Genomic DNA, 11,524 nt, shown 5'->3' on the forward strand with positions numbered 1-11,524 from the left:
TCGTGTGGCACCTTATCAAATGCCTTCTGAAAATCCAAGTAAATGGCATCCACTACCTCTCCTTTGTCCATTCTGCTTGTTACGTCCTCAAAGAACTCCAACAGATTTGTCAGGCAAGATTTCCCTTCACAGAAACCATGCTGACTTTGACTTATTTTATCATTAGTCTCCAAGTACCTCAAAACCTCATCCTTAATAATAGTCTCCAACACTTTCCCAACCTCTGTGGTTAGGCTAATTAGCCTATAATTTCCTTTCTTTTGCCTTCTTAAAGAGTGGAGTGATACTTGTAATCTTCCAGTCTTCCAGGACCATGCCAGAATCAAGCAATTCTTGAAATATCATGACGAATGCATCTGTTATCTCTTCAGTAACCATTCTCAGGATCCTGGTATGTAGTCCATCTGGTCCAGATGACTTATCCACCTTAAGACCTTGGAATTTGCCTAGCACATTTTCCTTTGTAATAGTAATGGCACTCACTCCTGCTCCCCGACAATCACGGACCTCTAGCACACTGCTAGTGTCTTCCACAGTGAAGACAGATCTAAAGTACCCATTAAGTTCATCTGCCATGTCTTCATCCGCCGTTACTATCTCACCAGCATCATTTTCCAGTGGTCCAATATCAACTCTCACCTCCCTTTTACTTTATATATAACTGAAAAAAAAACTTTTGGTATCCTGCTTTATATTATTGGCTAGTCAGCTTCTAGTCAGAATGAATACACCACAGTTGTCACTGACTTCACCAATATCAAGACCTGTGTGGATGAATCCGTGCCTTCGAGAACATACTGGACATACCCAAACCAAAAGCCATGGTTGAGCGAGGAGATTTGCAGTCTGCTGAGGGCTTGATCTACGGCATTCAAGACTGGTGATCCGGAACTGTACAAGAAGTCCAGGTATGACCTAAGGAAGTCTATTTTAAGGGCGAGAAAACAGTTCCAATTGAGGTTAGAGACAGGATCGATGTATGTCGGCTCTGCTAGGGTTTGCAGGCCATTACTTCCTACAAAGCAAAACCAAACATTGTGAATGGCTATGATGCTTCACTCCGAAATGAGCTCAAAGCCTTTTATTTACACTTTGAAAGGGAAAATAAAACTACAGCTATGAGGATCCCTGCAGCATTTGGTGACCTGTGATCTCTGTCATGGAGGTCGACGTCAGAACATCTTTCAAGAAGGTGAAGCCTCACAAGGCATCAGGCCCCAATGATGTATGTACCTGTTAGGGCACTGAAAAGATGTGCCAACCAACCGGCAGGAGTGTTCAAGGACATCTTCAGTTTCTCACTACTGCAGTTGGAGGTTCCCACCCTCTTTAAAAGACTGACAATCATACCAGTGCCCAAGAAGAGCAGGGTGAGCTGCCTCAATGACTATCACCCAGTGGCTCTCATACCCTCTGCTTTGAAACACTTGGAGAGCTTGGCCATGGATAGAACCAACTCCTGCCTAAGTAAGGACATGGATCAGCTACAATTTACCTAGGTCTACAGCGGATGCAATCTCACTGGCTCTCCACTCAGCTTTGGATCACCTGGACAGTAGTAATTCTTACATCAGGCTGCTCTTTATTGATTACAGCTCAGTGTTCAACACAATCATACCCTTAGTTCTAACCAACAAGTTCCAAAACCTGGGCATCTGTACCTCCCTCTGCAAACAGTTCCTTGACTTCCTCACTGGGAGAACAGTCAGTTCAGATCAGAAACAACATCTCCTCATTAATGACAATCAACACTGGCCCACCTCGTGATTGTGTGGCTGGGCACAGCTCAAATGCCATCTATAAATATTCCAATGACACAGCTATAGTTGGCAGAATTTTTGATGGTGATGAGAAGGAGTGGGATAGATCACAGAAACAACCTTGCAGTCAATGTCAGTAAGACCAAGGAGTGATAGTGGACTCCAGGAAGGAGAAATCAAGGGAATAGACACCAGCCCTCATTGATGGATCAGAAGAGGAAAGGATCAGTAGTTTCAAGTTCTTGTGTGTCAACATTTCTGAGGGTCTATCCTGGGCCCAACATATCAATGCAATTACAAAGAAGGTGTGACAGCAGCTATATTTCATTAGGAACTTGTGGAGAACTGGTTTATCACTGAAGACACTTGCAAATTTTGACAGGTGTACTGTGGAGGGTTATTCTAACAGGCCGTAACACCCTCTGGTAAGGAAGGCCCATTACAGAGGATCAGAAAAGGCTATAGAAAGTTGTAAACTCTGCCAGCTCTATCATGGGCACCAGCCTCCCCAGCTTCGAGGACATCTTCAAAAGGTGATGCCTCAAAAAGGTGGCATCGATCATTAAGGACACCTATCAATCGGGACATGTCCTCGTCTCATTGATACCATCAAGGAGAAGGAACAGAGGCCTAAAGACACACAATCAGTGGTTCAGAAACAGTTTCTTTCCCTCTGCCATCAAATATCTGAATACCTCAGTATTTTGCCCTCTCTTTTTGCAATATGTATTTAATGGGATTTTTTTATATATACATAATGTAATTTTACAGTTTTTATTATGTACTGCAATGTTTTTCTGCCACAAAACAAAAAATATTATGACATATGCCAGTAATATGAAACCTGATTCTGATCTTTAACCTTCCACCTACCCTCAACCAAGAAATATTTCTGGCCTGCAGAAAAGATTCTGATTCTCTATAGTCTCACAGCATTTCATGGATCTCTATCAGGTCTGCACTCAGGCTCCAATGGTCTAGGGAGAACAACTCAAGTTTGTCAATGTTTCCTTAGATCACATACCCACAAATCACGGCAGCATCGAGTCCCTCTTAAAAGCCTCTAATCCATCTGCTTCCACCACTAACCTTGGCAGCCAGGTCCTGGCACCTACCACCCACTGGGTAAAGACTTGTCTGTTTATCCACAGGACGTTCACCACACTCTCTGCTCAGTTCACTCTCTCAGAACTCACTCAGAACTCACTCCACTTTCTGCTCAGTTCCCTCAATCAGAACTCACTCCACTCTCTACTCAGTTCCCTCAATCAGAACTCACTCCACTCTCTGCTCAGTTCCCTCAATCAGAACTCACTCCACTCTCGGCTCAGTTCACTCACTCAGAACTCACTCCTCTCTCGGCTCAGTTCACTCACTCAGAACTCACTCCACTCTCTGCTCAGTTCCCTCACTCAGAACTCACTCCGCTCTCTGCTCAGTACACTCACTCAGAACTCACTCCGCTCTCTGCTCAGTTCCCTCACTCAGAACTCACTCCACTCTCGGCTCAGTTCCCTCACTCAGAACTCACTCCACTCTCGGCTCAGTTCCCTCAATCAGAACTCACTCCACTCTCTACTCAGTTCCCTCAATCAGAACTCACTCCACTCTCTACTCAGTTCCCTCAATCAGAACTCACTCCACTCTCTGCTCAGTTCCCTCAATCAGAACTCACTCCACTCTCGGCTCAGTTCACTCACTCAGAACTCACTCCTCTCTCGGCTCAGTTCACTCACTCAGAACTCACTCCACTCTCTGCTCAGTTCCCTCACTCAGAACTCACTCCGCTCTCTGCTCAGTACACTCACTCAGAACTCACTCCGCTCTCTGCTCAGTTCCCTCACTCAGAACTCACTCCACTCTCGGCTCAGTTCACTCACTCAGAACTCACTCCACTCTCTGCTCAGTACACTCACTCAGAACTCACTCCGCTCTCTGCTCAGTTCCCTCACTCAGAACTCACTCCACTCTCGGCTCAGTTCACTCACTCAGAACTCACTCCGCTCTCTGCTCAGTACACTCACTCAGAACTCACTCCGCTCTCTGCTCAGTTCCCTCACTCAGAACTCACTCCACTCTCTGCTCAGTTCCCTCACTCAGAACTCACTCCACTCTCGGCTCAGTTCACTCACTCAGAACTCACTCCACTCTCGGCTCAGTTCACTCACTCAGAACTCACTCCACTCTCTGCTCAGTTCACTCACTCAGAACTCACTCCGCTTTCTGCTCAGTTCCCTCACTCAGAACTCACTCCACTCTCGGCTCAGTTCCCCCACTCAGAACTCACTCCACTCTCGGCTCAGTTCACTCTCTCAGAACTCACTCGGAAATCACTCCACTCTCGGCTCAGTTCACTCACTCAGAACTCACTCCACTCTCGGCTCAGTTCACTCACTCAGAACTCACTCCACTCTCTGCTCAGTTCACTCACTCAGAACTCACTCCACTCTCTGCTCAGTTCCCTCACTCAGAACTCACTCCACTCTCGGCTCAGTTCACTCACTCAGAACTCACTCCACTCTCTGCTCAGTTCCCTCACTCAGAACTCACTCCACTCTCTGCTCAGTTCCCTCACTCAGAACTCACTCCACTCTCTGCTCAGTTCCCTCAATCAGAACACTCTCGGCTCAGTTCACTCACTCAGAACTCACTCCACTCTCTGCTCAGTTCCCTCACTCAGAACTCACTCCACTCTCTGCTCAGTTCCCTCAATCAGAACTCACTCCACTCTCTGCTCAGTTCCCTCAATCAGAACTCACTCCACTCTCTGCTCAGTTCCCTCAATCAGAACTCACTCCACTCTCGGCTCAGTTCACTCACTCAGAACACTCTCGGCTCAGTTCACTCACTCAGAACTCACTCCACTCTCTGCTCAGTTCCCTCACTCAGAACTCACTCCACTCTCTGCTCAGTTCCCTCAATCAGAACTCACTCCACTCTCGGCTCAGTTCACTCACTCAGAACTCACTCCACTCTCTGCTCAGTTCACTCAATCAGAACTCACTCCACTCTCTGCTCAGTACACTCACTCAGAACTCACTCCACTCTCTGCTCAGTTCCCTCAATCAGAACTCACTCCACTCTCGGCTCAGTTCACTCACTCAGAACTCACTCCACTCTCTGCTCAGTTCACTCACTCAGAACTCACTCCGCTTTCTGCTCAGTTCCCTCACTCAGAACTCACTCCACTCTCGGCTCAGTTCACTCACTCAGAACTCACTCCACTCTCTGCTCAGTTCCCTCACTCAGAACTCACTCCACTCTCTGCTCAGTTCCCTCACTCAGAACTCACTCCACTCTCTGCTCAGTACACTCACTCAGAACTCACTCCGCTCTCTGCTCAGTTCCCTCACTCAGAACTCACTCCACTCTCGGCTCAGTTCACTCACTCAGAACTCACTCCACTCTCTGCTCAGTTCCCTCACTCAGAACTCACTCCACTCTCTGCTCAGTTCCCTCACTCAGAACTCACTCCACTCTCTGCTCAGTTCCCTCAATCAGAACACTCTCGGCTCAGTTCACTCACTCAGAACTCACTCCACTCTCTGCTCAGTTCCCTCACTCAGAACTCACTCCACTCTCTGCTCAGTTCCCTCAATCAGAACTCACTCCACTCTCTGCTCAGTTCCCTCAATCAGAACTCACTCCACTCTCTGCTCAGTTCCCTCACTCAGAACTCACTCCACTCTCTGCTCAGTTCACTCACTCAGAACTCACTCCACTCTCTGCTCAGTTCCCTCACTCAGAACTCACTCCACTCTCTGCTCAGTTCCCTCACTCAGAACTCACTCCACTCTCTGCTCAGTTCCCTCACTCAGAACTCACTCCACTCTCTGCTCAGTTCCCTCAATCAGAACTCACTCCACTCTCTGCTCAGTTCACTCAATCAGAACTCACTCCACTCTCTGCTCAGTTCCCTCAATCAGAACTCACTCCACTCTCTGCTCAGTTCCCTCAATCAGAACTCACTCCACTCTCTGCTCAGTTCCCTCAATCAGAACTCACTCCACTCTCTGCTCAGTTCCCCCACTCGGAAATCACTCCACTCTCTGCTCAGTTCACTCTCTCAGAACTCACTCGGAAATCACTCCACTCTCCGCTCAGTTCCCTCACTCAGAACTCACTCCACTCTCTGCTCAGTTCCCTCAATCAGAACTCACTCCACTCTCGGCTCAGTTCACTCACTCAGAACTCACTCCACTCTCGGCTCAGTTCACTCACTCAGAACTCACTCCACTCTCGGCTCCGTTCCCTCACTCAGAACTCACTCCACTCTCTGCTCAGTTCCCTCAATCAGAACACTCTCGGCTCAGTTCACTCACTCAGAACTCACTCCACTCTCGGCTCCGTTCCCTCAATCAGAACTCACTCCACTCTCTGCTCAGTTCCCTCAATCAGAACACTCTCGGCTCAGTTCACACACTCAGAACTCACTCCACTCTCAGCTCAGTTCACTCACTCAGAACTCACTCCACTCTCTGCTCAGTTCCCTCACTCAGAACTCACTCCACTCTCTGCTCAGTTCCCTCAATCAGAACTCACTCCACTCTCTGCTCAGTTCACTCACTCAAAACTCACTCCACTCTCTCTCAGTTCACACACTCAGAACTCACTCCACTCTCAGCTCAGTTCACTCACTCAGAACTCACTCCACTCTCGGCTCAGTTCACACACTCAGAACTCACTCCACTCTCTGCTCAGTTCACTCAATCAGAACTCACTCCACTCTCTGCTCAGTTCCCTCACTCAGAACTCACTCCACTCTCTGCTCAGTTCCCTCAATCAGAACTCACTCCACTCTCTGCTCAGTTCCCTCAATCAGAACTCACTCCACTCTCTGCTCAGTTCCCTCAATCAGAACTCACTCCACTCTCGGCTCAGTTCACTCACTCAGAACTCACTCCACTCTCTGCTCAGTACACTCACTCAGAACTCACTCCACTCTCTGCTCAGTTCCCTCAATCAGAACTCACTCCACTCTCTGCTCAGTTCACTCATTCAGAACTCACTCCACTCTCTGCTCAGTACACTCACTCAGAACTCACTCCACTCTCTGCTCAGTTCACTCACTCAGAACTCACTCCACTCTCTGCTCAGTTCCCTCACTCAGAACTCACTCCACTCTCTGCTCAGTTCCCTCAATCAGAACTCACTCCACTCTCTACTCAGTTCCCTCAATCAGAACTCACTCCACTCTCTGCTCAGTTCCCCCACTCGGAAATCACTCCACTCTCTGCTCAGTTCACTCTCTCAGAACTCACTCGGAAATCACTCCACTCTCCGCTCAGTTCCCTCACTCAGAACTCACTCCACTCTCTGCTCAGTTCCCTCAATCAGAACTCACTCCACTCTCGGCTCAGTTCACTCACTCAGAACTCACTCCACTCTCGGCTCAGTTCACTCACTCAGAACTCACTCCACTCTCGGCTCAGTTCACTCACTCAGAACTCACTCCACTCTCGGCTCAGTTCACTCACTCAGAACTCACTCCACTCTCGGCTCAGTTCCCTCACTCAGAACTCACTCCACTCTCTGCTCAGTTCCCTCAATCAGAACACTCTCGGCTCAGTTCACTCACTCAGAACTCACTCCACTCTCTGCTCAGTTCCCTCACTCAGAACTCACTCCACTCTCTGCTCAGTTCCCTCACTCAGAACTCACTCCACTCTCTGCTCAGTTCCCTCAATCAGATCTCACTCCACTCTCGGCTCAGTTCACTCACTCAGAACTCACTCCACTCTCTGCTCAGTTCCCTCACTCAGAACTCACTCCACTCTCTGCTCAGTTCCCTCAATCAGAACACTCTCGGCTCAGTTCACTCACTCAGAACTCACTCCACTCTCTGCTCAGTTCACTCATTCAGAACTCACTCCACTCTCTGCTCAGTTCCCTCAATCAGAACTCACTCCACTCTCGGCTCAGTTCACACACTCAGAACTCACTCCACTCTCAGCTCAGTTCACTCACTCAGAACTCACTCCACTCTCGGCTCAGTTCACACACTCAGAACTCACTCCACTCTCTGCTCAGTTCACTCACTCAGAACTCACTCCACTCTCGGCTCAGTTCCCTCACTCAGAACTCACTCCACTCTCTGCTCAGTTCACTCACTCAGAACTCACTCCACTCTCGGCTCAGTTCCCTCACTCAGAACTCACTCCACTCTCTACTCAGTTCCCTCACTCAGAACTTACTCCACTCTCTGCTCAGTTCCCTCACTCAGAACTCACTCCACTCTCTGCTCAGTTCCCTCACTCAGAACTCACTCCACTCTCTGCTCAGTTCCCTCAATCAGAACTCACTCCACTCTCTCTCAGTTCACACACTCAGAACTCACTCCACTCTCTGCTCAGTTCCCTCACTCAGAACTCACTCCACTCTCTGCTCAGTTCCCCCACTCGGAACTCACTCCACTCTCTGCTCAGTTCCCCCACTCGGAACTCACTCTGCTGTCTGCTCCGTTCACTCACTCAAAACTCACTCAGAACTCACTCCACTCTCTGCTCAGTTCACTCACTCAGAAATCACTCCTCTCTCTGCTCAGTTCACTCACTCAGAACTCACTCCACTCTCTGCTCAGTTCCCTCACTCAGAACTCACTCCACTTTCTGCTCAGTTCACTCACTCAAGACTCACTCCACTTTCTGCTCAGTTCACTCACTCAAAACTCACTCCACTCTCTGCTCAGTTCACTCACTCAAAACTCACTCTGCTCTCCCTCAATAGCTCATCATTCATCCTCGTCATTTGAAGTTTGTTTCTTCTCTCTCTCTCTCTCTCTCTCTCTCTCTCTCTCTCTCTCTCTCTCTATGCTTCAGTTTTTACATCTCCTGTACTCCAGCCCTTCGTCCTTGAGATCCACACTTCACCGCCTGGGCCATTAGTTTCTCAAACCTCCTGACCTTTTGTTGCTACATCCCACACTTTCTCCTTTGTCTCTGCAGTTAATGTCTTGTGTTGTCTGATTCCTTAACATCCCTGCTCTACATTTTCCTCTCGTTCACATATATTTCCACTCCAGTGCTCTCTCTCCTCACTAGTCCACACATATATCCCATCTCCCTCACTCACCCACAATCTCTTTACCCACCCTGATCACTTAAAGCTCATTTGAACACCCCTACACATTCTCTCTCACACATATACACTGACACATTTACACATAGGCACATTTTCTCATATTCACTCACAGAGAGTCACAAACATTCAAACACACGGCCTCACACGCATACACATGCATGTGTACAGAGACGTCCATATAGTCACACAAATACACCCAACCCAACAAACACACACACACACACACACACACACACACACACACACATATACAGACATACAAACACATGCATAATGAAATGCACACAGTCACAAACACACACTACATATACACACAAACACACTCACATACAAACACACATACACACACATACATACAAACACACATACATATTTCCGCCCCTCCATCAAACACCTCAGTTACACACATATTTCATCCAATCTCTCCAACTTTTCACATTTGCACAAACGGGTCTCTCATTCGCAGGGTAAGGGTAGCACATTCCCCTCCCCTCCCTCCCTTTCTCTCGTTCTCATTCTCACGCCTTCTCTCTCAAACCCACATTCGCAAACACGGATTCCTGGTATTTACAGTACATCCCCTCTCAACAGCACACTATCAAAATATTTCCCGATGCCCTTTCAGTCTCTCTATAAAATTCATGTAGCCTCCTTCTCTAACATACATACTCCCTCTTTCACCACTCTAATACTCTATCAATTTATAAAGCTCACACACTCCTAAATTCTCCGAATCCCATAGCCTCCTTCTCCCTTCCCCCCCCCCCCCAAAGATACACACCCTTTAATTTTCACCCCCTCTAACATTCAGGAGCTCTAAGTCGGTAACACTCAAAAACACTGTATTAAACTCTCCCCAAAACTCTCGTCACACTCCAAGGCGCTCATCCACCCTCTAACGCTCCTTCTTCCTCGAACACGTATTAACACTCACTCTCTCTAAAGCGACATGCTAATAAATGCATACTCCAATAGTCCCTAGCAGTCTCCCTGATTCTATTTCACTCTGCCTCTCTCTCTCTTTCCCACCTGCCTCCCCCTCCCTTTTCTCTGTCTGTCTGTCTCTCTCTCTCTCTCTTTCCCCCTCCCTCTGCCTCTCTCTCATAAACCCGCACTCTTACCGGGGTAGTCGGTAATTCCGGCCAATCCCGCCGCCTGCGTGGCGAGGAGAAGAGCCTGCTTGCAGGGCTCGGGCGGTACACAGCCTTGGAGCAGCCCATAGCTGAAGATGGGAGCGGGCGGCAAGAGAACGTTCGACAGGGAAGAGGCGACTCGGGTCGGGAAAACGGGACAGATGTGCCCCGCGTGCTGGGAGAAGATCCCGACTGGAATCTGGGGCAGTGAGTGTCCGGGACGGAACATGCTGGAGGTGCGACTGCGCTCCACCTGCCCAAGGTGGGTATGTGTTGGAGACAGCGGGTGGCGGGACTGAAATTCACCTGAAACTAACTTCAGGGAGTGAACTCCCTCTGGTACACGTCATGCCCGGAGTCCGCGGCTCCTACACACTTCAAAGCAGTCTTCAATCAACTGAGAGTCTTGGGTTTCTTTGTCAATAGCGCCAGCTCCATCTCCCGTCTTTGCAAAGACCCCGGCGAACTCTCCTCTCCCCCGAATCCACTCACAGCCATCGCCATAGCGTTCACCCCAACCCTCCCGGTACCCCACCTCATCCAACCCCTGTCCAGGTCAAAGCAGCCCCGAATCTCCCGCCCTGCTAGATTTAATAACGTCCCACAGCTCCACGCCTGTTTCCCATCACCTCACCCACTTGCCCTTGTTACCTTGGTCACTACCAAGATGTTCAATGGTCGATGTTTTCTACCAATCCCGGCTGTGCTCTGCCCAGCTTTGTCAATGGGTCGCTGAACATCCCGTTCAGACAGGGACCAGCTCCCACGAGGTTCCACTGGCCCGGCCCCGTGTCGGGACCGCTCGCCACCACCTATGTGAGCGAGAATCTGCAGTCGTGATGGAAGGTCTCGGCCCGAAACGTCGACCGTTTGCTCTTTTCCATAGGTGCTGCCCGACCTGCTGAATTCCTGCAGCATATTGTGTGTGTGTGTGTGTGTGTGTGTGTGTGTTGTTTGAATCCTCAACTCAATCTGGGTTTAATCCTGAGCTCTGCACCCAAGACAATGCCGGCGAGGGCAACCATCCCCCCCACCAACCAACACACACACACACACACACACACACACACACAGACACACACACACACACACACACACACACACACACACACACACACACACACAGACACACACACACACACACACACACACAGACACACACAGACACACACACACACAGACACACACACAAACAGACACACACACACAGACACACACACACACACAGACACACACACACACAGACACACACACACAGACACACACACACACACACACACACACAGACACACACACACACACACACAGACACACACAGACACACACACACAGACACACACAGACACACACACACACAGACACACACACACACACACAGACACACACACACACACAGACACATACAGACACACACACACACACACAGACACACACACACACACACACACACGGACACACACACAGACACACACACACAGACACACACAGACACACACACACACACACACACAGACACACACACACAGACACACACAGACACACACACAGACA

At 49.1% G+C, this 11,524-nt stretch overlaps 1 protein-coding gene across 1 annotated transcript in view; it reads right to left on the reverse strand.

The window, feature by feature from the left end:
* The window catches only part of si:dkey-43p13.5 (paired mesoderm homeobox protein 1), a 44,193-nt gene extending 33,716 nt beyond the window's left edge, over positions 1–10,477 (reverse strand). The window contains exons 1-2 of the mRNA XM_059981140.1: positions 10,466–10,477; positions 9,962–10,226 (exon numbers count right to left, since the gene is read on the reverse strand). Coding sequence (XP_059837123.1) covers positions 9,962–10,226; positions 10,466–10,477 — 277 coding nt within the window. The remainder of the gene's footprint in view (positions 1–9,961; positions 10,227–10,465) is intronic.
* Between the last annotated feature and the right edge of the window lie 1,047 nt (positions 10,478–11,524).

This window comes from Hypanus sabinus, chromosome 9 (assembly GCF_030144855.1).
Source record: "Hypanus sabinus isolate sHypSab1 chromosome 9, sHypSab1.hap1, whole genome shotgun sequence".
NCBI classification, from domain to species: Eukaryota; Metazoa; Chordata; class Chondrichthyes; order Myliobatiformes; family Dasyatidae; genus Hypanus; species Hypanus sabinus.